Source organism: Manacus candei, unplaced genomic scaffold (genome assembly GCF_025592945.1).
Source record: "Manacus candei isolate 608988 ecotype Guabito, Panama unplaced genomic scaffold, ASM2559294v1 h1tg000035l, whole genome shotgun sequence".
NCBI classification, from domain to species: domain Eukaryota; kingdom Metazoa; phylum Chordata; class Aves; order Passeriformes; family Pipridae; genus Manacus; species Manacus candei.
Genome location: NW_026138083.1, coordinates 3513607 through 3541475, shown reverse-complemented (window position 1 = coordinate 3541475; position 27869 = coordinate 3513607). Strand labels below are relative to the sequence as shown.

General features: G+C 40.2%; 2 protein-coding genes across 5 annotated transcripts in view; both read right to left on the bottom strand.

The window, feature by feature from the left end:
- LOC127473410 (protocadherin Fat 4-like) overlaps nucleotides 1-1916 on the bottom strand; it is a 37082-nt gene extending 35166 nt beyond the window's left edge. Inside the window, exons 1-2 of the mRNA XM_051792975.1 lie at nucleotides 1688-1916; nucleotides 210-281 (exon numbers count right to left, since the gene is read on the bottom strand). Coding sequence (XP_051648935.1) covers nucleotides 210-281; nucleotides 1688-1757 — 142 coding nt within the window. The 5' untranslated portion in view covers nucleotides 1758-1916. The remainder of the gene's footprint in view (nucleotides 1-209; nucleotides 282-1687) is intronic.
- A 2095-nt stretch (nucleotides 1917-4011) lies between these two features.
- On the bottom strand, nucleotides 4012-26887 carry SANBR (SANT and BTB domain regulator of CSR). Of its 4 annotated transcripts, none has more exons than XM_051792761.1 (21): nucleotides 26739-26887; nucleotides 23599-23764; nucleotides 21549-21735; nucleotides 18298-18391; nucleotides 17056-17294; nucleotides 16210-16268; nucleotides 15309-15469; nucleotides 14405-14512; nucleotides 14194-14304; nucleotides 12361-12484; nucleotides 12036-12188; nucleotides 11672-11817; nucleotides 11210-11309; nucleotides 10633-10665; nucleotides 9429-9528; nucleotides 8409-8503; nucleotides 8265-8293; nucleotides 8092-8165; nucleotides 7339-7427; nucleotides 6891-6982; nucleotides 4012-6532 (listed from the first exon to the last, which is right to left on the bottom strand). In XM_051792761.1, exons 2-21 carry the CDS (start codon nucleotides 23746-23748, stop codon nucleotides 6496-6498), a joined length of 2181 nt encoding a protein of 726 aa, XP_051648721.1. In that variant the 5' UTR covers nucleotides 23749-23764; nucleotides 26739-26887; the 3' UTR covers nucleotides 4012-6495. The 4 variants fall into 4 exon arrangements, with proteins under 4 accessions (XP_051648721.1, XP_051648722.1, XP_051648723.1 ...); XM_051792762.1 differs by having other exon boundaries at nucleotides 14405-14491; XM_051792763.1 differs by lacking the exons at nucleotides 21549-21735; nucleotides 26739-26887 and having other exon boundaries at nucleotides 23599-23732.
- Nucleotides 26888-27869: the final 982 nt, after the last annotated feature.

Genomic DNA, 27869 nt, shown 5'->3' with positions numbered 1-27869 from the left:
TGCCTGGATCAGGGAATTCAGGGTTTGATATATATTTATTCTACTAAGCACTATGTCCATAGGCAGCTGCTGCATCCAGCCATGAAGACTGTTGTAAATCAACGAATAATACAGATTCATTTTAAAATACACTGTCTATGTGAAGCATTAAAGTACTATAAGCATTTGGGAGCAGATTAGACAATTCTAGGTTGGAATCCTGATTTTACCTGTGTATCCATCCACAAAGCCTGTCAGCTCAAGTGTGGCGGGTGGCACATCACAGTTTATAGTTGTGGTTTCTAAAAAGAAACACGAAAGTCACTTACAAAGAACACAGAGATAGTACAAGGCCAAAAAGCTTATGCTCTGTAAAACCAGATGCACACAAGACTTCAAATTAAGCTCAAAGACATTTATCATAAACCTTGAAGGGTTTAAAACAACACATTGCATGGTGTAAGCAAATATTGGTGGCTTGGACCCAATCTAAGCCTGCCAAGAATGAGTCACTGCTCATTAGTGTCCTACTGAAACATTTGTGGAAATCATAATCGAAACTGCTTCTGTACCTTGGTCTTGTAAATGTTTTCTGCTCCCAAGAAAACTGTCAACACAAAGCTACTCCCCACAGAAAAGTTAGCTCAGGGTAAAGGCACGTTGACAGATTTACCTGAAATTTCCTCTCCTTAAACTTTCAGAGAAGGTGGCACTTTGAGGATACAGGTTTTTCATGAGAGGTTGCTTTTTTAAGTGGTTAAATGTATCTCAGACACCTCTCTCTACATCTTCTCTGTGTGATGAAAGTGAGACTTTTTTTTTGTACAGGTGCAAACTATAAACACAGAAATCCAGGAATCTGCCAGATTTTTTTCCCCTCCCCTGACTAGAATTCATTTTTGTGGTTTTAAGAATGTTCCCACTCTTCTCCTTGCCATCCTTCCCATAGATTCAAAGGGACAGGTGGTAAACAAACAGTGGGCTCTTTTTGCCTGGCTGGGTGGATCCCTTCATGTCTGTATCACTCTACAGGATTTCATTTAAAATGAGCAGTGGACAGATTTCTACAGAAGGAACTGAATAAAACCCCAGAGGATATTTCTACAGTCAGAAGCTGTATGGGTCTAATGCTGGTTATGGGTCTAATTCACTGCCTCCATCTCTGAGTGTTGAAAAACCTGGGCTCTGGACTAGTGAAAAAGATCAAAAAATTGGCAGTTTTCACTTTCTGGAAGCCTCAATACAATAAAGAAAACTTTTAATGGAGTTCCTCACCACTACAAATATCATGTGTAACAATGGTAGATACTCCAACCTGATTTAGCAGAACAGCAACAGCATGGAATTTAACTGATCCCAACTTCAAAACTATCCATCCTCAGGCTCAACTTCAGCCTAAGAATTTTTTCTAAGGTCTGATGCAAATATATATAAAATAACGATATAAAATAATAATATAAAATAACCAAACCCCCAAAAGTTCAAAGAAAATAAGAGCATGGTTTTCAGCTTGTCAGCACTGAGCTCCTGAAAGCCCCCAGACCACTTCCCTGGGCACCAAGATGGCTTGTTTAGATGTTAGTTTATCAAGCAACAAATCAATGTGTCTCAGACTTCTAGGACTGTGATTTGTATGGATTTAATACATTTAATTTTGTTCCATTTCAATAAAAGCAGTAAAATGCTCACGAAGAATAAGAGTACTTACTTTGTGCCTCAAGACAGGTGAAGGTAACCCAGCTGACCAAAGCAAAAACCAGAGCTCTAGAAAGCGCCATGAGCACTGCAGAAAAAAATCTCCTCCTGAAGGCAAAACCAGGTGGTTTTTTCTCATACAGAAAACCTGTAAAGAATCATCTCATTTGCCATATCATATGTTAGTTATTTCCTTAACAAATGCTTCACTGACAGCAAAGGGAAAGACTGGAATAAGCCTTCGAGAGCAATCCACCAACTATATAATGTGCTTATCATTTTCAGCTTGGCAGATCAAAGTCCTTTTGGGCAATAAAATAAACCAATAAGGAAATGGGACATTTTGTGCTGTAACACAAAAAGTGGCAAGTGTATTTTTATTCTAACGTTTGAAACAGAGATGAGAATAAATCAGCAAACATCCTGGTCAACATGAGAGAAACGCACATTTTCCCTGGGAAAGAAAACCAGCATTGCCCCTTTTGATCTCATAATGATGGCAGAGTATCTTCCCATCACTCTGTTCCAGAAGGAATAAATACAGAATTCCTGCTGTGAAAATAGTAGTTACTATTTCATGTGAGGAAAGCAGACACCTCTGAAGTGTGCCCTAGTATTTTACAGGTAGTGTTAAAACATTTTACTTCGATGTACCCAAAAGCAACCGACATTTTAAGCTTTAGAGGACTTTCAAAGGCTACAAATGATTGAAACAAACTCCATGATGAGATGTGTCATTTGTAGGTAAATACACCTTCAACTAGAAGGAGAAGCTGATTACACAGCAAGGGAACTGCTGCCACACCAAGGTCTTATCATGTTTGTGCCACATTTTGTCACTGTGATTACTGAAGTAACTACTGGAGGTTGAACGAGAACACAAAATACAATAAAACTGCACATAACAACTAAAAATAAAATTCTCATTGTGTCCTAGCCTTGAATTATTGAAATGTGGGAGCAATTCAAGATGAAGCAATTAAAAATTTTGTAAAAGAAGTTCAACATGGGCACAGTGTCTTTTGAACAAAGGCCCCATCCAGCCATGATTGTGCATTCGGTGGTGTCAGTACTAGTTAATTTTCCTTCCTGGCCTGATCATTCCCTGTGTCCATGATGGCCAGGCCTTAGCAAGTTTATGTGGAATAGTACAGAAGGCAGACCTGTGCACAAAATGCCCCCTGGGAAGAAGAAAGAGCCCTGATCTCACTCCCCAAACAGCACCACACCCCTTTGGGCCATCACAGCCAGGTCAGAGCCTGCATAAGCTGGCATTTGTACCAACAGGTTCTTCTAGCAACCAACCCCCTTGACCACCGGGAATGTCCATGTGCTGGAAAGTCTTAATCCACTAATGAAGATCTACTTTTTGGATATTCCAAGTGAGAGCAAAGGCAACGCAGCCTCAACAGCCTCCGGGGCCTCCCGGAGCGCTGGAAGCTCAGAGATGGGAAGGGGCCCGGGACCTCAGGGGATAAAACTCCAGAAAGATCCCCCATGGGGTTATCTGTGGGGGAGCAGCCCAGAAGCTGAAGGAGGAAGATCACTCCTGTGCATAAACTCAGTGTAAGACTAGATACAAATTTAAAGTTCCCCCCCAGGCAGGTGTAGAAGGGGAACCGCTGCTCGGGTGCAGCACAACACTGTTACCCCGCTCTCTAGAAGCTGTTTCGCTGGGAGGGTCTCAGTCCAAGGCAAGAGCAGCACTTGCCATCAAATTAACATTCCAAGCTTGTGTGATTCCCAAAGTAGAGGAGTGCTGGGTGACTGTCACCTGCTGTAGCCTTCCAGCTGCTGATGGTTCCCTCAGCCTCCACCACCCTGATGCTCAAAGACAGAACCTCAGGGACACAGCAATTCTGGGCAGTCACTTGGCCTCGAGCCTGGAAAAGCCTTTGGCTGCTTTTATTTATAGATATAACCAGGAGGGGACTCAGCAGTAAATCTGTAACAAATAAATTTAACATGAGTGAAGCCTTCTTCACCTCCTAAAAGATGGACTCAGTCTTGGAGGTCTTTTCCAACCTGAATGATTTCATAATTATTAAGAAATAAAGAAAAAAAACTTCACATAATGGCTCAAGCACCTGATGCACAGGAGCAGTTTCCCAACCCCCAATACAGGTACACTCAGCAAGAACAGGAAACAATGACTTTTAAAAAACTGATTCCCTTCTGGCAAAGAGAAGTGTGTTCTCAGTCACATCAAAACCACCCACGCTGTTCACACACTGGGGCAACCATATGTCCACATTTCTCCAAAACACATCTTTTGGACTCATTGCTGCATTCAAAATTCTGTCCCTTTCTCCAAGATCTCTAGGCATCCAGGGAACAGGCACAGCTCCAGAGGGCAGGGAGATAGTTTATACCCACGTGGGATAGCAGGATGGACATTGCAGCCTTCCCAATACACCACCTGCACATGTACAGGGCACCCACATAGCAATTTCTAGAAACAGAATCACGGCAAATAATAATATTCATGGATTTAACAGACTGTTTAAATGGTGCAATCTGCACTGTGGCAGTGCAAGGCAGTGTTAAACATGTTTTTTTAAACATAGCTTAGTTTAATATTTTGCATACTTGGGTCACTTGGAGGGCAGCTCACTCATGAATTTTTAATCCGGCTTCAAAACTCGACGCAGATAAAAATTCTTTTAAGTTCATGTAGCTTTGGAGCAGCTTTGCATTTAATGATATCCTGTTCTTGACAGATAAAAAGCCTGTACTGTGATGCTGCAATTTAATCACAAATACACGTGGCATGATTGAGACCATCAAACAACATAACTCAGTTCTTAAAAGCATCTATAAAACACTCACACGCTTCTTAAATTAATAATGTTTATTTCCATTAAACCAAGACAAATTCTCAAAATTAACACAAGATAAAAATTCAAGGTGGTTGGCACGGGGGAAAAAAAAAGAGATAAACTGCACATCATGTATGTCATTTTTATATGCTCAAGAATGTTTTTGAATAAAACAATACTGGCACGTAGAACTGGCACTTCCCCACAGAACAAAACCAGCAGAATTTTCCTTTCTCTTCTAGTCAGTAGTTCTATGAAAACTAAACACACACACACATGCAGCCTGCAACTTCCACAGCCAAGTTTACCATGGGAATTTGGAACACCCCTCCATCAGAAGTCACAAAATTGTGGCAAAACACTTATTCTACTGCATTTTCATACCTGGTGGATTTTAGAATACTTTCAACAAAAAACAATCAGTTTTCCAGTGTTTACCAGAAGTGCTTCAAACTGCATCAGTACTTGCAAATAGGCCTGGGGCATTCATAAAACCTGATTTAGTTGATACAGATTAAAGCACTCCTGCCCCAAATCAAAGCCACTGATATCCAATTTTGCCTGTTGGTTTCACTGGGCTCCCAATTTGCTACAGCATTGGACAAAACACACAAACAACACTGATTTTTAACTGGTTCAATAAAAATCTTCCCCCTTGACAGCAGGATTTTCAAGTATTGCTATCCTAGTCTTCTAACACCCACTGAAAATCATCAGGAAACAAGACGAACAAACAAAAAAAAAGCCCAAATGGAGGGAAGAGCATTTAAACAACCTCCCTCTCCTTACCCCACCCTGCCCTCCCACCCAGGATCTTGCTGGCTTAATTCCAAACTCAATTTATTGTACAGCCATGAGCTGGAATAAGCTTTCCCTGAGTGCTCTTTCTACCTGTTTCAAAAAGTCAGAATGTGTTTCCTTGAATTCAGCCATTATTATTATTATTATTATTATTGCCATTTTCTTTGCTAATATGCAAGGTATTTTCTAGGCAAGTTATTTCATTTTGGTAGCCCTGGATTTGACAAACTTGTACTCTATTGCTCCAAAGACAGAACTTGAAAGTGCACCTGACTTCTAAACAGTGTTATCCAGGCAGGTTTCAGAGAGTAACTAGACCCAAAAAAAGATCTACATGCACAAACCTTTGTAATGAGACACCTCTGCTGCAAGATGCAGAATTAACAGTGGATCTGCTTGGATATTTAGTGGCATTGCATCCATAAAACTGCTCTGCATCCTAAGTCTGGGTGTTGGAGGGGAACAAGACACTGTAAGTGGAGTCAGGAATGAGGATGAGTATTAATTCCAGATACAAGTAAAGCAAGTGGTTCACATGCAGGATGCAAAGCTGCATCACCAGGGCACTGATTTCAGCTCTGGAGGTCTAGTCCCTACCTGCTGCCCACATTCAGATGGATGGAGCTGTGTCACATACAGAAGGAAGCCTCAGAACTGCATCAAAATTTTGCTTCAACTAGTCTAAGTCACAGGTATTGTCATGAACTTTAAATGCAAATCCCCAGAAGACTGACCTAAAATGGACCATCAAACACCACACAACATAAATACACGAGGAGACTTGTGTTAATGCTGCTGAGTGCATTCAGAGCTCAGTAGTCTTGCTTTGCCCCTTTCAGTATTTCTGGCACACCAAAAGGCATATTTCTGTCTTCCCCCATAAATAAAGTTAGTCTGATAATTTAATTCTGCAGATTTATAAAATCTTTTCTATGCAACTTAATACAATAGCCTAAAAAAAAAAAAAAGAAAAACAAAAAAAAGGCAATTCAATTTAAATTTAAGAAATAGGATATTTACAATTAAAATAAGTACAGACCTTATTGGATTTGCATTCATTTATGGCACAAAATAATTTACAAGGCTTAAAGTAATAAATAAGTCACTGGAAAGCTTTCAGAGATGTGCATTCTCCACGTCAGAGTGCAGTGGAGTTTCAGGAAGCAGTAAGGAATTCTGGCTAAAGGGTGGTCATGACTCCTTATGTGGGACGGCCTTGACCAAAACGGGATTTTGACCTGGATTGAAAACACAAAAGAAGTGTATTTATATTTTTTTTTTTACATTATTAATGTAGGGGTTTTTGATGTGTGGGGGTTTGTTTTTGGAAGGAGAACAAAGAATAGGTTGAAAATCTTGGCTAACACTTTTCCAGTTATCCATAACTCTGCCAAAAAATTATGTTGGAGCTGGAGCGAACTTCCCAACACAGAAGGTGTAAAGCAGTTCTTCCAGCACAGCCACGAGAGTTCCACTCTCTTAGCTCCACTTTAATTTGACAAAGTGTGAAACAAGGCATGTTTTAATTTAAACACCCACCACCCCCCCACACCTGAAATCCATGTTTTGCCTCTTCCTTTCATTTCCAGTTCTTACCTGACATTCTTCTCGGCGTTGTTTTGCCGCGCACTGACCTGCGCCGAGGCCTTGATCTGAGCTTCCAGCCTGGAATAAATGCCTCCTGCATACTGGAATCCAGGAAAAAAAATCATCAAGTTTTGGCATTATTTCAGTGCAATCAGTGACTTTTCATAAAGATCACTAATATCCAGCAGAATTTATGGCATACTTCGTTTCATTAGCACAACCCAGGACTGAATTTTTTAAACCTATTTTCCAGGACCGGTTTTTTAAGGGCAGTGAAGTTGAAATGCTATTTTAAACTATAATCCCACCAAAAGATCCTGCTTGGGACAAAAGGAAGGTTGATATAATTCAGTTCTTTAGCTTAAGTATTGAATAGGTGGTGTTTTCATTTGTGTTACTAGTTTTTGTTACCTAAGGCTCCCTTCAACTCTGCAAACTGTACCAGGACAAATCTTACTTCTTTGCTGTCTTTTGACTTGACTCGATCGAGGTCTCCCAGTCTCATTTTTATTAAATGCCCTGTAATCTCAGACATTCTTCTCTGATCTGTCAGAAATAAGAAAGGATATTTAGAGCAGAGGTTTTCCTTGCTAGTGAATGCAAAGAGAAGAATTAGACACGCAAATGAGTGATGGTGGATTTGTAAAATTAACTTTCTTTTCAGCTCCTACAAAAATCCTAAACAACAAAGATCCTAAATCCTGATGGATAATTTAGGATAATTTAGTCTCAGCAGCCTTCTTGGTAAATACCAGAATCAACCTCAGGCAATACACTGAGATCAAAATCTATGGAAATGGTTTGGAGGCAGAGGTTTTCAAAACAGCAGAAATGCACAAGAGTCTCAGGAGAGATTAAAAAAAAGGCAGGACAAATGAACAGAATATTTTAGTCAGAGAGACTGAGAAAGAGATAGAAGTGGATGTTTCTCTCTTATCTGCACAGATAAGATGCCACATGGATGCAATAAATTATATGCACAGTCATGAGATGACACAACTATAATCTGTAGGTTATGTGCTGACATTCCAAATAAAGCACACAAATCACACAAACACCCAAAAACCCCATGGCTGTGACTGAGATTAAATTCAACCTAAAGGTGTCCAAGCAGCTACATTTGAAGAAAACTGGCTGTTTCCTATAGAAAACATTATGCAAAGAAAATGATCCTAAACTTTATGAAAACTAAACTCATGCAAGAACAGACCATCTTCTCTCTGGGCATCCTGGTTGTATCTCAGTGACCTGGAGGCATCCCACTTGTTCTGCTGCATGCTCACACTGGTTGGGAAAAGAAAGATGCACACCATGTCATCAAGTAGCTGCTTACAAAGAGGGAGATACTAAAATATGTTTTTAAGGGCTTGAAAAATGACTTACATGAATGGAGATGCATCTCGGGAACTCGGCTACCAAGGAAAGAAAATCACATCATGTGTGTTTTAAGATCAAGTTTAAAACTTAGAGAGAATTCCCCATCAAGCAACCCAACCCAAGAGCCTGGATTCACAGCTAGGATTTTACCTTCTCAGATGGCTTCTCCCTTTTCTGAACACTAGGTGAAGAAAGCACTTTCTTTGGGTGCCTGTAGGATTTCTTTAATTTCTCCTTTCTCCCTGCTGATGGAAGAAATATCCATTCATACCATCACAGATACTTGGAATTTCTCAACTACACAGCTACAGAGGAATTTTTTCCCCTCTGTCTCTTTACAAAAAGTGTAAATTAACAGGCTGTTTTCCTTTTCTTTGTGTTGCAGGCATGCTAATACACATTACTCAAATGCTCTTCTATGAGAAGTGTACAGGAACTCAAAGGTATATTTAAAATGCAGAGTAGTTACACACACAGCATAAATCCTTTAAATTTAAAAATAAGTGCACGTACAAGCTACATTTTTGGCCATATTAACTCAATCAGACCAAATTTTCATTCAACATGTGTCTTTTTCTTAACAGACTGGTGCAACTCCAATCCCTTTGAGTCAAGACAGAAGGAACAAAGAACTGCCTCTGCTCAAGTGACCCTTTAGTAGGGTGAAAAGGAGAAGCTGCTTTTTGGTTGTCCATGTTCCTAAACCCCTTATCACATTAAAAAAAAGAAAAGGGAACAAAAAATCTTTTTAGATCCTACAGAGATCATCTTCAGTGCAGACACAAGTTTTAGGCACATTCCCCCATCATTCCAGCATACAACCCAAAGAATATTTTGCATATAAAACCAGTCATGTAACTACTGCCTTTTCTGTCAACATTTATTATGTATAATCTCATAAAAGTCATTTGATAGTTTCCTGAGCTACTCTGAGGACATCTCAGACATGAACAGCTGCAGCTTTCCTTGTTTGCCAGTGATTTCTGATGGCACCAAGCAGGGGGGTAATTTGTACCTAATCACAGAAAAAAATAGAAATAAAATTCAAGTAACAGTAGTTTTTATTTTTTTAAAATGCCTAATGTTCAAAATTTGCTTATAGAAGACTTTTGCTGCCTCAAATCCCTGTCTCTAAATCCTAGAGAGGAGGACTGTAGAGTCTTGTTGTACCTGGTTTCTTGCACACTTCTTCTTCATCCCCCACTTCATCCTCAGTGACCTCTGAGCCAGTGGTGTACTCCTCCTCCTCAGATAACAGTGATTGCTGTTTCTAATCAACAGGAGGAGAGTTTACAGATTAAAAGTGAGGTTTGATTTCTATTAAATGACAGATTAAATCTGTCCTGAGGGAGCTGATTTCCAGCACAGCTCCCTATCTCAGTGAGGTAACTGTGTGCACAGTTGGGTCTGAGGACACAACTCTCAAGTGTTGAGAAAGGATTTTCAAATCTTTGCGTAAAACGTTTAGATATTTTAATTTTTGTTTCTTCCAAGTGGTCCAACATTTTAATAGGTTGCCCAGAGAAGGTGCAGCATCTCCATCTTTGGCTGGATAAGCAGTATAGCAAAGTTTGGCAAAGCAGTATAGCCTGGAAGTTGAACCTAACTTTGAAACTGGGAAGGAATACATAAGATGACCAGCAGAGATCCCTTCCAACCTGTACTATTGTATGATTCCACGTTTAAAATCCAATGTATTGCTGGTTATACTATTTTTCTAATTAATAAGAAAATTTCTTGTGGTAGTAGATGTCTGAGTAAGCCACTTAATTACAGAACACAGGAAAATACAAGTTTATAAAGGGTTCTGCTCAGGCTTGCTGCATCTTGCAAAGTGCCTGAAATGCTGAGATATTCAGTAATTAAGTACAGTAATTAAATAACTGCAGTGCCCTACAAATACACCTAGATTACACCAGAGCTATCTGCATTCATAATTTATTGCAAGTTGGTCTGGAATAGCTGGTTTTTGTGAACTCCTCCCAATACCTTTGGTTCTTTATCTTCTATCATCATAAACTACAATACTGCAACAGATGGGCTCCCAGGGAACAGTTTCCATCAGCACACAATTATGGAAATATTCATGTGATGTTTACATTGTTTGAATATACACATATATCTAAATTAAGTGATAATGTGTGCCTAGGAGTCCATGAGAGATGATAAAGCTTAACAAGTTCAAAAAAGTAGTACTTCACACACTTTATATTTTCTTGTAAGAAGTGTTGCCATTCTGCAGCCTCCAAATTAAAGCAAAAGCAAGAAAATACATTTTCCTAATTAATTAGAAAATAAGACAAAAATCAAAGCTAGTTCTCTGCTAGTACAGAAGACCAAATAATTTAAATTATTAATAAAATGTTTTACTAACCAGCTGTAAAGCCCAGTTCTTCAGAGACAGAAACTGTAGTCATGAAGAGAGAGAAAGGGATATAAGTTAAAGAACTAATATTAATTAGAATTTTTTTAAAAAGTGAGTGGAATTCAAAAATACGAGTGTTATGTTATAGTAACATCTTGGAGGGGAAAAAAAATCCCTCAACAAAAACACAACCCAAGTTACTGTTCTTTATTTATGGATCTTCAGATACGTCAGTAGGCAGAAACAAGGTAGCAATTTTTAAAATATATAATGAGGCAAATATTTTCAAGTATGACTGGATCCTTAAATATCATCAGTTTAAGAATGGGGTAGAAAGCACAGACAAAAAAAATTCCCTCTGATATACAGAAATATTTCCAGCAGACATGGCAGAAGTTTTGCCTTTTCAGCAACCAGGTCTTTTGTATCTGTGCTATCCTGCAATGCTCAGTGGTGTGTTTCTTCCTCCAACAATGAGTTTGTTGTTTTTTTTTTTATTAAAAGTTGTCCAACAACTTCTTCAAAGTATTTTTGTAAGAATCTTCCTTATCAGAAATAAGGGAAGGAAAAAAAAGTCAGCACTCACAGCGTTGATTTCTCCAGTTTTGGGACCCCATGGAGTGTTTGGCTCTACAAGCACATCACATTCAAGGCCTTTTTCATCACCAAGCCCAATACCAGAATCACTTGGAGAGAAATACATAAAACAAAAAATGAATATTTCTATTTCACAACTTCAGGATCAGTCTCTCTTTACTCATCAGGCATCAAGAGAGAAGACAGACCTCCAAGTCAGCCACATAAACATTTTGATAACAATACATTAAAATGTAAAGATAGGAGTGGATGCTTATGGAAGTTGAATGAAGTTGAAACGTAAAAGGAAAAAGTACTTATTCTTCTCTTCTCAATTTCCAACTAAACAATCAAAACCAAGTTATCTTTAAAAAGTCCTATGACTCATTTAAAGATGGGAGAGAACTCAAATGCAACGAGCACACAGTGTGGCAGGCCAAATTATTTCAGTAACACAATACAATGTTCTTACCTATTCTCATCCTTAGTGAAAGGAACAACTATAACATCTCTATGATGCAGCAGATCATTCAGTATTTGAGTAGTCTGAGATGGCAAAGCATCCCCATCCTCATCTCCTGATGGTAACTCAACCATGTGATCCCTCACTTTGCAGCCCTGGGATACACAGACACAGAGGATCAAATACCAGAGTTAATGGGAAGAACTGATTTCAGTAAGTTCAATATCAACAGCTGAACTTTTGAACTCGTGTCCCCAGGTCCTGACAACAATTTACAACCTTTCATTTGGAAAAATGATTTATTTTCATAACACACTGTTGCCCCCCTGCCAGATATTATGCTCTTTTTACAAGTGAGTTGGTATTGAGGTACCTTTGGGAGGGTTGTGGGATCAAACCGAAGGACTTTCTGGTTACAGCAGGGATACACTCCTGTCCCACTTGAGCCCAGAGCACTGGCTACACCTGGATAAAGAACTGGTTGGGAATGGTACTGGCAATGGGAGAATTCAGTACACAGGAAAGACTACATTAGGAAAAAAAAGAGAGAGAGAGGCAAGATTATCCATGGAAGTCAAAATTTTGCTCTATAAAGAACATACACCAAGCTTTACTAGCATGTATTTTCCAAACTGCTTTGATCCCTTCCTCACCCCCCAAAAGCCACCCACCACAAGCCCAAGTGAAATTGTACTGACTTGGTTACATCTCGAGCAGCTCAACCAGTTGACAGTCCCCCAGAGGCGCCAATAAACGTCCCTCCAAGACTTCAATTCCTCGTGAAGGCCAATTAAATATTCATGGACTTCCCAGGTTTTGTCTCTGAAAAAGCCAAACATCAGGTCACATACAGAGTCGTGACTCTCGTTTTTATCCTGTCACCAGAACAGGGAGGTGGAAAAGGAACAGAACAATGTGTGTTCCACTGGTGAAACATCTAGAGCAGAGTTAAAGGATACAGTGTCAGCTAGTCATTATTAAATTCAGAGCATGACAGAAGAGCCTTTATTCTTCCACAAGTCACAGCTTGATTCATCTCAAAATCCATATACTGCAAAGTTATAAGCTAAACATCTTCTATTTATAAGCTAAATATCTTCTGCATATCTGCACCACAACAGCAATTGCTTAGTTAGGAATTCAAGTTTGAAGACAGAAGACCACGTCTTTCTGATGAGTGTACACATCTGACACTTCTAATCTTAAAACTACAGACTTTGTTCCTTCCTGGTGATCACATGAGACACACCTCTTCAGAATTCAAAGGAGAATATGCAGTGGAGCATGTTACCTTCAGGAGGAGCCCTGGTGTGAACCAGTTTTGTTATATATACACCCGACCTAGGCTAAGAGAGCAGGATTTCCAACTGGAAGTTAGTTCTAGGCACCACTAGAGGACCAATAAATAGAAACCTATTTTTAAGGCATTAAAGATGGGTTTGGATTAGCTCCTGAGCCTGAATTCATTAGTGGCCAGGATCACTTCTCAGTAAACAAATTCAGTGTACAAAAGCAGTCATGAGTACCACAAGGCAAACAGCTAGAACCTGAATAATCCTCTGAGCAACTTTAAAGCCCTGCACATTTATCTGTTAGGAACAGCAGAGCAGCTACACACAGCTTAAGGAAAGTAATACAATTAATGAACTTTACATGGCTAATCACCAATGATCCTGATGGGTCAGGACAGGGTCACAAGATTTGGTTCTATTTAGACTAATCCCCACCTTGGAATAACTGCTGTGAGTGACACCAAATACAGGTTGCCTCAGGAGCTGATATGGAACTGTTTTGGTTGTTCTGAACAAAACAGATCTAAAGAGAAAGGTCTCCTGTTATTAATTTCCCACATTTCACTTAAAAGGAGCATATAAGGAGGAAAGAAACTGCAGCTGATCACGTACTGATTTCATTAAAAAGAGAATCCAGCTGTTCACAACCGTGGATCAAACAGTCAGGATTGAACTAAACATCTGTGCCAAGTGAATCCAGGATAGGTCCTGGAAGCTCCTCTGACAAATACTTTGGAACAGAAAAACAACTGGCAATGTTTATTTATAGCAGTCTTTAAGCAGGTTGAATATTAGATTTGACAGTACAAAGTCGGTCTAGAAAACACTCCTTGGATTTTCTGTGCTGGCAGAGGTGGAACTACCCTTCACTAACAAACAGAAATGCAGCCTTTAATTTAATTTGTCTTCAACTACACACATCTTAAAATCCTCTGATGAAAGAATTAGCTGAGTATTTTCTATTTAAGGCAGTACAACCCAAAATAGCCCTCCCAGTAATCATGGCTGCAGTTTTTCCATTTCCCTGCAGCAGCAGCACTGCTGAATGAATTTCAGAAGTACATCATCATAATCATCTCCCCCTTTTTTTTTGGTTTGCTAAGTAATACAAGAAGTTGAGATGTTTCATACACTCTTAACATATGTATAATTCATTTTATGAGTATCTTGTAAAATCACCCAAAAATCATGAAGTTGAAGAAATATTTTATATATATTTTATATATATATAGTCACTACCTTATATGAACATAGACAATATTCCCATGTTGATCTATGTTGATTTTTCCTGGCACACAAGGAATTCTCCTTTCAGTTTCTTTAGTTAGCAGCTTTTTACATAAACAACACCTAGATTAGAAAAAAAAAAAAAGAGAAAGAAGGAAAGGAGTAAGAGCAGGACCTCACAACACTTCCTTGCAGCTGAAGTCACAACATAAAAAGGTCATACCTGTATAATGTTGCTGCATTTCCTCTGGAATCTGGATTTACATACTCTGGATCAAACAGTCTCTCAATCTTCTTGCAGAAAAGTTTACTATTAATGACAGCAACACAGCTTACCCATTAGAAAAAACTGAAAGTTGTTTTATGTATAGTGAGACTAATTACATTCTGATAAGTGAAGTCACTCTCAGAACCTAACTTTTAATATAATTTTCCTTTAAATTATCCTGTTCATCTCTTACTTTCCCACAGATGTGGCAAAAGAGGTCTTTTGATTTTTTGTCCTGTATTATATTACTTGCCAATATAAACTGTCAGCTTCTCCCTGGACTAGAGGACCTTTTATTAGTGAATACTGCCATGAAATTACACTTAATTCTAAAAGTTATAATGTCTTTCCCTACTGACTAAAATCCTCTCATACTTTCACCTTGCTTTCTGTCAGTCTGCACTCCAGTAACGAGCCCTTATCTTGATCCTGACCAGGCTGGAATCCTCATGCAAGATCCAGAATTCCATCGCAACTATTCAGCCTTCCAGTCATCCCAAATTCTATGTCTAAACATCCAAGTTCTCAGGATGCTGAAGCCAAACTATTCTCTACCAATTAGGAGCATGTCATCCCACAAAAGGTTCCTTGCTCTAACCCTGGCTGCCACATGAGAATTCATGAATAATTTGTCCATGTCACATTCCCAGTGTGGCCTTTCCTTTTGCTCATAATTTTAATATAAAATTATTCAGTCATACTGTGATATTCTGCATTAAAGATACATTACATGAGAATATAAATTGTGTGTATATATATATATATATATATAATTTCAAATCCCACAGGCTTAGCTGTTATGAAATATGATCCAAAAGCTCAACAGCATTTCAGTAGTGTATTACAGAGCAAAAATTACCTCTTAAATTTGTCTCTTTTGTCCTTCAGCTCTTCCACCTCATTGTGCCTGAAGAGATCAGCAATGTGTGTAACAAGATTAGCATTGATACAGTTCATGTTACAAGGGGTGGCTACAATGGCATTCATATTTTTGTGACAATAGTGGATACATTTTTCTACCTAGGAAAAACAGAAACATGGATGTTAAAGAATTCTAAACATCGTAATTGCTTCAAGATTTTTACTTTTTAAACTGTGGTGTTTTGGAAAACTATTTCAGTTCAACTTAAAAAGTCTCAGATTTGCTTGAAAGAGACTCTGAATTAACGTGACTGAGTTAATGTTTTTCTCCAGAAGCTTCTAAAGACCAAGACTCCACAAGTGTTTCATCTTCAACAAGTGGTACCTTCCAAGTGCTTGTAAAAGGAAACCATAACACACATTATACATAGTATTGCCTGGATCTCAACTTAAACACTTTGCTGTGGGTCCCCCCAGTGACAGGATTTTTGACATTTAACAATCAGTAAATATTTCTTATATAGAGCTGAAAAACCAGATCCTGAATTGCACAAGTGCTGTTCAAGGGGAAAAGGGATATAAAACCTAGATAATCATTTAATTACTAATCTTTTCTGATAAAACTATCAGAAGTAAGTTAGTGATGTTACTTTGGATGAGCCATCAGAAGGCAAATCCAAGATCCCACTGTCACATTTAGAAATAACTTCAGGTTTTATTGCATTGAGATTCCACAAATATTGGATTACTGCACTGAATAGGAAAGGTGGTAAAAGTTTCAAAATGTTCTCATTGCACCTCCTGTTTATGTAACAGCCAAAGCACAACAAACAAGCTGGTAAACACCTGGTAATTAACTGTGCCCTCGTGGCAGAGGATCAACCTTTCTTAATACTTACTAATGAATCCATCTTCAAAAACTCTGAAGAAATGAGAATTGATATGACATTTGATGGTTCTAAAAGAAAACAAAAAGGTTGGGGTTTTTTTTACATTAATTATTTTTGTAATATTTATCACACCCTTCCCTCTGCACATTTAGTATCTGCTTGAAGTATCATTTTACCAATCAACCTCTCATTCCATCTTCCAATACATAGAACATTTTCCATCTTAAGAAACAAACCTTTGGCTTATCATTTAGGTGGCCAGAGTACAACTATAACAACCTGGAATTTATTAAAACTGGAAAAAGAGGCTTCACAGGGATACCATGATTAAAAAAATGATACAAGATTAACTTCCATCTGTAGCCATCACACCCAGCTGAGATTTTCTTAACACAACCTTTGCATTGCAAGTTATATTTTAAAAAATGGTAGGAAAGCCTCATAAAAAATTAAAAACTCGCCTCAAATCCATAAAGCCAAAGGCTCTTCTACCATTGTATCAGATTGCATGGAAATTACAGAAAACATTGCAATTGTTGAGCAGAGGAGGAACAAGACAAACCCCAACAACTGTCTATTTTAAAACTACCACTCTGTTCTTGGTCAGGTCTGAGGAGCCTTAATTAAAAACACCAGATCCCAAAAATGAGAGCTTTTTTACTGCTTCAGCTTTCAGCATGTTTCCTCAAAGCAGAAAAAGCAGAGACATGTCCTATAATCACCAGAGGATCTCTGTTGCAACGCTCAGAAACAGAGATTGGGGCCGAGCTGCACCATCTTCGATTGGCACAGAACACAACGAGCCCACAACAAATGCACTACATACGTTGGTTTTGTTTGTTTGTTTGTTTTTACCTAAAGTGGGCATTTCATTGAGCTCAGAATCTTTGGTGTTCCTTTTGACGTATTTCATGAGCCAGTCAAAGATGTGAACGTCGCAGTGCACGGAAATGTCCACCTCCTCCCAGCGCTGGGCATCCACCGCCAGGTACTCGGCAAAGTACTTCATCTCCGACACCAGAAGGTCTCGAGGGCACACAAAATCTTCTTTGAGGTTTTTGGCTTCGTCGCACACGTGGATCACCATATTTGGCCTCAAAAGAAAAAAAAAGGAAAAGCCACAAACTAAGTTATTTAGGACCTCAAGCCAGTAACATCAAATCCCAGCAACCACCTCCCCAGCTCTGGATCTGGTGTCACTAACAGGGTTTTATCACCATAAGGAAAACAAATTGCAGTTATTAATAACAGCTATTAATAGAAGCTATTGTTGGAGAGCATTGCCATGGGGAGAAGGCAGATGCATATCCTCTGTGTGATTCAATTAAAGGATAGGAGATAGCATCCTATAACCAACAATTAATCTTCTATCTGAATTACATGAAGAACTTGTTTGTTCTCCCTTTCTAGTTTCCCTAAAATAAGAAGACAGATATATACATACATGCCTAAGTCACTGAGGCACCAAGGACAAAAACTGCTTACAACAACAATTTTCATCTGTGGAAATTAAATTGGTTTGCTGTATATTAAAATGGTTATTTCTTAATATCAAAGCTGGAATCAGTAAATGCTGTCTCTACAGAAAGATGGTTAGTGTTAGGTTTCAACCAACCATTATTCTATGTGTACCCATGTAGGATGGAAAACAGGAATGTTGATGGTATCAAAGTGACACACATGGCTATTGGAATTCATGGTAAATTTTTTCACTTGCACTTCTTTTTCCTGCTTTTACATAGGACAAATTTATCTTCCTAGAATATTTTTTTAAAGTTAAACATTCTTGAGCTTCAATCTTGTTTCATTCCTTTTTAAAATCAGGTTATGTTTCCCATTCCTGCCACAGCAGTGATCAATCACCCAGAGGAACACAATGGACAGATTTATAAATATCCCTATTGCACACAAAACATTCTCAAGCCAACTCATATTTCTGTAGCAATGTAAGGTTCCCAAATTTCTTACAGCATTTAGCAGGATGTTCCCTTTTTGTTAGTTGTTCTCTTTCTGGTAGTAGAAGAGCATGAGCACTTTAGGCATCTTCCTGTCAGTTCTACAGTCCCCCAGATAACAAACACACAAAGAACTCCTTACCCCTGGCTTTCATCAGTGCTTTCTCCACTGTTATGTACAGGACCTTTCTCAGATTCTGAAGAAGAATTCCTTGTGGAGGTTGCACTGGGCCTTCCTTCAAAATGTAAGGAAAAAAGGGGCTGCATTAGAACAAAAATGCCTGACCTTCTGTTCTTCAGCATCTTGGAAACACAACCGAAGTGCGGCTGCCACGGGGGAGCAATGGGACATGGCAAGCCACAAATCTGCTTCCACAGGGGCTACTAAACAACCCAAATTCCTGCTCTGAATGCCATGCACTGGGAACTCACACCAGCAGCATTGCTGGGTTGCCCAGACACTTGGCCACAAATCCACATCAGTCCTGTCTCAACACAGAGCATAGGATTCACAGCCTCCAGCACTTCTGTCTGGGAATACAATCCATTCCTTCAGCTCTCCTTGGCTGCTCTGGGGGATGTGAGTCTTAAGACTCTGCCACATCAAAACTTCTGTTTCCAGAAGGCTTTGCTGCCAGGACATAACAACTTGAGACTAATTCCACCTCTCACCCAGAATGTGCCAGCTTTGAAATTAAGCCCCTTCCAAAGAGAAGCACAGAAGGCTCTTAAGAGGTGTTTTTGCCAAGTTCTTCCACACATGTGGCTTAAACCAGCTGATCACACAAAACAAGGCTCAAAGAAAGCAGCCCATGAGATCTGACTAGTCCTAGATGGAGGTTGTTCCAGGACTATAAGGGACAGCTGCACTTCAAATAGGTTGTCTTCACAAGTAGTGAAAAGGGGACACAAAACCCAGTGAAGTCCAGGAGGTCTGGTCACCAAATCTGGGTCAGGGGTTAAGGTAATGAAAAACTCTTCACTGTGATGACGAATCACTGCAATCTGAAACTTCAATAATCTTGCTTACAGGTCAGAAAGATGATTGCTTTTTAAACAATGGAAGGGCACATTTCTGTCTTCCCCTGATGAAAACCCATAAAGTCATTATTTTCCATGACTACATCATTCTCTCAGATTTTTAGGAGTTCCAGAAGCGTCTCCTCCCTCTTGTGTAACGTAAGAGGCTGCACTCCTCTGAAGAAGATTAAAATAGACCTTTTCATCTTATGGCTAAATAACTACAGCAGACTGACAGCAAAAATGATATGGAACCCAGCAGTTGTGCCCTTCAGGAAAACAAAACTATCCCACCAGAGGCAGAAGAAACAAAACTTTCTTCAAAGATCCAGCCTAAGGCCTTGCCCAGTTAAGGCTTAGTAAGGCCAGAATAGAGGGAACACAGTTAAATAAAAGGGGAAGAATCACTTGAGAGAGCCCAGTAAAACCCTGGAAAGGGCTGGTCCAGCCACAGCCATCCCACTGCAGGCAGCAGAGGGGGGAGATTTGGAAGGCAAGGGAAGGGGAGAATTTTACAAAAAGGGACTGGGGAAATACATGGTGTGAAGGATTTCTGTCTGCAAATGTTGAGAAGTTTATTTTGGACACTGTGAAGTTCTTTATTAAAGGAAATAATGCTGATAACAATATGCAACACAGGCAACTTCACCACACATTGCTTCCTGTCTTTTTTTCTTCCTCCCCTAAGATTGATTGACTTGATTGACTTCTGAAAATTACTAATAAATACTTTGGGTAAAAGGTTATCCTATATGCTTGTTTACTGCCATAAAATGCATTCAGAGGGACTGAACAGCAGTTTGCCTTACAATTAGCAAGTATTAAATGAGCTGTTATAACTCAGCCAAAAGCAGAATCCAGCTCAAAATGAGTTTGGCCCGATTTGCTTTTTCTTGCTGTTAGTCCTGACTACCAACAAATGCAAACAGGTCCCAAATTCTTGATCCTTACAATAAGCAAATGTGGAAAAAATGCACTAGGAAGTAATTAATTAAGCAAAATATGTTTACAAATAGGCTTCTCTCAAATCTCCAATTCTGAAATACCCAAATATTAAGCAGGTGAGTTCACTCAAGCCTGTGAGAAAAAAAGATTAATTATCCTGATTTAATATCAACAAATTCCATACAAACAGGGCAGATGGTTTATCCAAAGTCACAAAGAAAACAGAGAATAATCTCAGGCTAAGATCTAGTAGTAGGAAACATGACATTCGTGTACTTAACTGCATTAATGCTCATTACATGTATTACTTTGTTAAAAAGAAAACATGAACTAATTGTCTAAGGAGTTCTAGAAGCAGTCAGCTCGTTAACTGCCTCCTGGGAAGCCACTAATCTTATAAATAGGCACCTGTGGGTGCCAGCAGCATTTACTCCACATCATGCATGTAACTACATAATTGAAAGCTGATTGGAAGCATTTTTTTTTCAGTCTAGATCCTCCATGTACAGTTTTCCAGTATCACCCCTTGATTAGAGTTATTAAAAACACTTTATTCATGGCCCAAAGTTCAAACAGCTGTTTTTCTGCTGCCAAGAGAACAGTGAAAGCTGCAGCACTGTGAAGGACATCAGAACAGAGAATGTTTTGTTTAAGTGCTTCACTGTGATCTTAATTTTTAACACAGAAATTGTTTATTCATTACTGAAGCAAATTTCTCATGCAACACATCAAGTCCTGCAGGCACTGAAACATCTGAGTGTCTAATGAAAATGAAAGAATAACTATCACACATTTAATTACAACTCCTGACAGAAGTACTTAAGGAATTCTTAACAATATTTAAATGTGCTGTGACTGAATTTACAACTATTAGGACTCGTCCTCTTCTGCCAAATTATTGCTGGGACATATCACTGACTAAGACATGTTATATGTCATCACAAGACTGTCTTGCTTCAAAAATTAGCTGCATTATTCTCCAACTCCTACACAGCCATCTTGCCATGGAGCAGCATGGGAAACACAGGGCTTGGAGCTGGGAGAGAAAGGTTTGCCCTGAAGGGATCATCTCCTCAGCTTCCTGCAGCTTTTCCACACACCACTCTCTAGTTATTTTAATAACACTGCTTCATGTTAAACCTGCAAATGGCTGCAGGTTTAACAGCACGCCACCAAAAACCCTAAACAGAGGATTCAGCAGAAGGATTTGTGCCTTTTGGAAGGACAAGTTATTAAAAATACCCAAGCAAGCATCGATTCTCAAACTAAACTCATGGAAAGTGCCTTCACGTACACATGATATTGATACTTAACTTTCCAAGGATGAACAACTATTATTCCTGGGTGGACTTACCACTCAGGACAGAAAAGCATGCACATACTGATTATCACCAAAGCCAATATATTTCAGAATGACTAAAAACATACCAGTTATAGTAATGGAATCCTGCCCAATAGCAGGCTCCTGAAACTCTGTCTGTGTATCGAGCAAGGAGGATTTGATGTACGTAGCTAAAGATTCCACAGGACTCCCACCAGCAGCCATCAGGGAATTATACTGGTTGTCAACAGGTGAACTTCCACTGCTTTTTAGCTCATCAAACCTTTTTGCACACTGTCACAAGATTAAATGATAGGACAATGAAGCAGTAGCTTTCAGTACATTTGTAATAACTATGATTTGAGATGGACACTGTATTTCGTATCTCCCACAAGGGAACAGTTACTGATATCAAACTTACAATGCTTCCTAGTTGAGGAGTGGTATCAGGAAAGTACAGAAATACACAGTAAAACAAGAGTTACCATAATTAAATACTCTAACAGAATGAGAAAAAAATTAGATAGAACCTGTTTCAACTCTAATTTCCTTAAACACTGCACTTTTATGCCCCATTTTCAAAATGGAAAGTTTTGAAACTTCGAATGGGGAGAGTTTGAATTCTCATTTTGTAACTCGTTCTTTTACCACAAACATGGTCAAATATCATTAGAAGTAGCTATAGTAATTGGTTAATAATCTTTTTTTTTTTTTTTTAATTTTATGACCTCCATTCTGATTCGGACAAAAGGGACCGGTGATTTCCACTGCAGTTTTATCGACTTCCAATTCCCACTGCAGTTCTGTTAATTCTCACTTCCCACTGCAGTTCTATTAACTTCCCATTCCCTATTTTGATGAACTAGACAGTCTTTCCATTCTCTAATTTGTACCCATACAATTATGGGTTTGGTTCAGCAGAGTCCTACACACAGGTAATTTGCACTTACCAGTAAATCTACATAATTCCACAGGTGATGCTCCTGTGAGACAGGTGTTGGGCTCTATTCAAGCAGCTGGTTTGATTTATTTATTTTGGGTTGATTTAGCAGACATTGCTTTGTGCCACCTACCCCTTTAGGCCAGGGGCACACAGTGACACCCTTCTGATAGTCATGTCTCAAATCTGTGGTGATGCCAGTCTACTGTATACAACAAGTAAATGGATCTCTCTGCTTTTATGTAACTGCTTTAAACAGGGACTCCACGTATTTGAAACACTTAGTTCTTTTAAAGCAGAGTAAACAGACATGTACTAATCAAATATATTAATTAACACGAGGAGAGAGCTCCCTGAATTGTTATTTTATTTGCTTAATGTGCATGGTACTTGTGCATATTGAAAGGTGAACAGTAGAAACGTCCCCAAGCACTTTCCCAAGCCCTTGAGAGGCAGCAACATTCCACAGAAGCTTCTACTCCCAATCCTTCATTTTTATGTTCTCAATCCAAGGTTACAGCAATGCTATAAATGTGAGCTGACACTCTTGATTATGTTTGCAAGGAAGTCAAAACCACTGGCTTGTTTTCTTTCAGCTTTGCTGAATCACAAGGGCAGAAGACATTTTCCTCTCTCAGCAATGAAAAAGTCAAAATTATTGCTAAAAAAACAAGCATTTCACCAGGAAATTCAGCAATCCAGGAAGAGAAGAGTATGGAAGTACAAGGTTCTTCCAGCTCTATTCCAACTAAAGAAAGAAAAATCCACATCTTGCAGGATCAAGCAAGAGGCAACTGAACTCTTAAGTACCTAACAGAGGTCTGGAACTCCTACTTCCTTACAATTGTAACAAACAGCATAGAAAGTTATGAGGTTTGCAAGTTAGGATACTAAAAACCTACATGAGGTTAGTGGGTACTGGCATCCTTTCATCAAAGTTCTAGCTATGTAATTTGAAATGATTTTTTTTTATTCCACTTTTTAAATTTTTCATTTCCAGGAATTTTTATTCTTATTCTGTATCAGTTCTAACAAAGCCAAATGCAGAATGCAGTTTTTAATCTACTGCTCATTTAACATATTCAATTCTTAAAGTATAAATCACTTGAGGAACCAAAAATCCCTTAACTTCAATTTCCCTCCCTCCCCCCCGAAAATATTTTGTTTTCCATAAAGCATTTCTGAAAGAAAACAAGTTCTCTTATCAGTGAACTCACCTCTTTGGATGTATATCCTGGGACCAGCCTTGCCACACTGTCCCAGTTGATAGGCTGAGGAACCCCAATGAGGGAACACAGGATCATATCCAAAACCATTTGGTTGTTGTCATAGGGGAAGTTATTGTTTTCTGACAATCCACGACTCATCTTTGGCTACTTAAGCCTACAAGAGAAAGACTTATTAGCAAGTCTCGCTGCGTGGTTTGCTGGAGCTTGGTCTGTGTTACCTGCAGCACTTCAAAAATTCCTGTGGGAAGTGTTTACAGTCAAGGACTGAGGCTTTAGTTGACAAAACTGATGTGTTCTCAAAACCCTGAGGGAGAAGCAGATGCGAAAAACACTCCAATCCCAACCCAAGAGCAGCAGGAATGACCTGCCTTTCCTCTGAGTTTTCTGTTTCCAGGTGGGATTCACACCACTGAGCCCTCCAATACAGCAGAGAGGCTTCCCAAAATCTCAGAGGCAGCCTAAGATATATTTCAAATTTGATCATATTCAAATACAGTTCTCTCTCCTCCTAAATCTTCAGCTTCTCCCTTTGCTCTCAGCTTTGCTCTCCTCTTGCTCTGCCCACCTCTGTAGCACATCTGACTGCAGTTATGTAGCACCCAACCCAGGGCCACCAATAATACTCTGGAGTCAGGAAACACAACACTTGGGTATTATTCAACTCTCATCCCGAGACCTGGCTTTTGAGTTGTCCTAAGGCACTCTTAACCCCTGATTAGCTGGGATTATCAGTTCCAAAAAACCCTTATTCCTTCAGCTTCAAGCTGAACACCAGAACAAAGCATATATGGACAGTATTAAACATCCTCAAAAAATCAGCTCTGCTATTTTGAAAAAAAAAAAGGATATTTAGAGGTTTTTTTCTTTATCCAAATAGCAACAGCAAAACACAGTAAAAGCTCAAATTACTGTTTCAGCATGTGCTGGGAGAGAACTGCAGGCATTAACCAAGAGTTTCATGTTCAAGGATCAGCCAAAGAGCTTAGTAAGGATTCATACCTGGAAAGCCATTTGGACCTTTTCTGAAGTGCCTTAAACAGATCACATAAATAACAGAACTCAAAAGCCACACACAAATTTTTGACTGACAAAACAAGTATTATAGAGAATTGGAAAGAAAACACACTGGGATTGTAGTGGATTTAAGGGATCACTTGTTACTAAAAGTACACTACACGTAGATGTTTCCTTTGCATCACCCACTTTCTAAAAGAAAAGATGCTTAAAACACACAAAATAGCCCTGATTTTGTTTCTGCCTCTAGAAGCTCTTCCAGCACTTCTTTTTCTTCGTTTGTTTTGTTGGTAGAAACAGAAATCACAACAGCAGGTTTAAGCTTTCATCCTCTAAAAAGAGCAACTGAATTAAATCAGAAAGAAAAAACCCAGAACCTACCAAGAGAATTCTTAGGTTTCCTACAGAAAAAAAAAAGAGACATGAAACAGAAGACAATTTGACACAACAATTCCAACTAAATGAAATCTGCTGCAAAACACACCACATAGCCAGTTTTAAAGGACAAAACCCCTTCCCAGGTTACATTCCCAGCCCAAACTTTCCAACCAAGATGCCACTCTGAGACAAAGGCAGATCATTCCCTGCAGTCACTGTGTCCTGATCCCTCACCCTGATGTACTTCCAAGCAGTGTCACTGTGGTGATTCTGTGGTGGAGACTTCTCACCATCAGTGTGCAGACACACGTCAGTACCCATTATATTTAAGCCATGGAATATCTCCCATATCTGCTGTCAGGAGAAGGAATAACCAGGCCAGGCCAGGTCAGCACCAGTGGCAAACCTCCATGGTTATAAAATACAAAGCTGACTTCTCGTGCTACTTCATGCAGCTGGTTTAAAAATATGTTTGGATGAGATAAGTCAATGCTGGAGCATTATAATCCCCTGGTCTCACACCATAAAATAAGCTTAATGCGAGTAAAATTACCAGCAATGTCAATAATCCATGAATCACCACTCTGAGGACTAGTTCTATGGGATGATTACACTGGGAAAGCAAATAAAGAAAGGAAAAGCAGTTATTTTCCAACAGTTTTGAGTCTGTAATTCACAGGGAAAAATTTTGAGTGCTTCACTGGTAACAAGTTTCCTCCACATCAGACCTATGAGCATGAAGCAACCCGGGCATGAAGGGATGACAGGTGCCCTAAAACGTGGTGACACCTTCACAGGGAATCACCTCTTGGTCTCTCATATATTTTTATTTTATTTGCTTATTCTGCACATTAAAATACAGTTTTGTATATGCCTATTACTGCAACGACAAATGAAAGAAGAGACTTAACTGCAGGCGTACAGAAGTTAAATATTTTTATTCATGTTCTGGAAAGGGCACAGGACTCCTCTTTGTGGCTTTATACTTGGTATTTAACATTTGCCTTTTTGGCCTCTAGGAAATCCTGTTGTAAATGCAGTTAAAGACACACTCAGGGTTCTGCCTCACGCAAGAACTGTAAGAGCAGCAGCAAAAAGCCTGTAATAAATCGTATTGTTACCAGAGAAAGCAACTTCTACAGATTCTCTCCATCCTATTAATGCAAGGAAAGCTCAAGGTAACCCTTTCCTCAGCTGTGGAAGTGGGAGGGGAAAAAAGCTGCAGAATTATTTAACTCTGACCAACTCATTTCAGACGCACAATATAGAAAGGCACACGAGAACGGAATTTCTATTAATACTCAGAATTCTAGATAAAGCGGTGCAAAGGTTTCCTAAGAGTTAATTCATTATGCAGGAAGTTGCTTTGCATTACGGAAACGCACCGTCCCATGTAAGACCGACTTTTAAAAAAAAAATTATTACTGCTTAAAGCAAATAATTAATGTCAAAATGAAGAATTACTCCTCCTATAAGAATAACCTGGGGGAAGGTGAAGATGGTGGGACGGGCACGAGGTTCCATCCACAGCCCCGAAACGCAGCGAAGTGATGCTGCAGAATGAGGAACAACAGCAACTTTGCAGCTCGCCGAAATTAAAAACCGGAAGGCATTCAAACGAAAACAATAAAAGCCGGTCCCGGGGTCTAGACCCTACAAGTGCAGCAGCCTCCTCGTGCGACGCCCTCAGAGCGGGGACCCCCGGCAACCTCCCTGGGGTGTTCCCCCGGGTTTACCTGGCGGCTCCCAGGCGCAGGGTTGGCGGGACGGGACGAGACGCGAGGCGGATCCTCCTCAGGCCGTGACGGGGCGGCGGCTCCGCGGGGGAACGAGTGGGACGAGCGGGACCCGCGGGCTGCCGGTGCGGACCCGCCGCGCCCTCGCCCGCCGGCACCGCCCTCACGGGGAGGGCGGGAGCGCCGTGAAGGGGGGGGGGGGGGGGGCGGTGCCCGCCAATTGGCGCCGGGCGGGCGACGAGGCCCCGCCCCCCGGCGGCGGGCGGAGCCAATGGGGCGGCGCGGGGCGCTCCCGCCCGCGGCGCGCGCCGGCCCCGCCTTTGCCGCAGTGCAGCGGCGGCGGCGGCGCCCCCTCGCGGCCCGCGCGCGGCGTCCGGTCGCCCCGGCAACGCCCCGCCCCCGCGCGACGTCACGGTGACGTCACGGAGGGTTGTGAGGCGGCCCCGTTTCGGTCCCGACCCAAGCGGGGAGGAGGGGCCCACAAATGACGTCACACGGCCCCTCATGACATAAGCACAGCGCATTAATCAAGCGGGAGAGTGTTAATCACTCTGCACTGTGCCCACACACTGAGGCCGAGCAAAGATAAGGAGCCTCAGCTCTAGCTTTTCCCAGGTTTTCAGCTGATCTAAACGTTTGATGCGCTATGAACTATCACAGCAATGACTGAACATCCAACTCAGAGTTAATTACACACAACAGCCCAACAAACGGGTGTGTTGTAGCAGTTATTCTGCTAAGGTCAGACAGTCCCAAGCCTGTTATTTTGCCCACTGTTGGACTGTTCCCTACCCTATGTCGTCTACTGCCTCAAATATTCCCAGACATTTTAAACTTACTTCCCTTGGGAAGCCACCTGTGCCTGCTAAAGATCAGCACAGATCCCCTTTTCCTACACAACAATCCTCCCCAGCCATGCCATGTAAGTTCTGTTCCTTCTGGGTATTTTTTGAAGAATAACCAATATTAACCATTTATCTTCCAAAAAGCCCACCCCTTAAGTCTGCAGTAACCCAGTGAGGGCAGAGAATGCCAAAAAAAAAAGCACTGAAAAGTTCAGGAAAAAGGATTCCACCAATCCAGAGAAGGGTATGAAACCCAAATTCTCTAAGTCAGCCTGAAAGCTTCCCT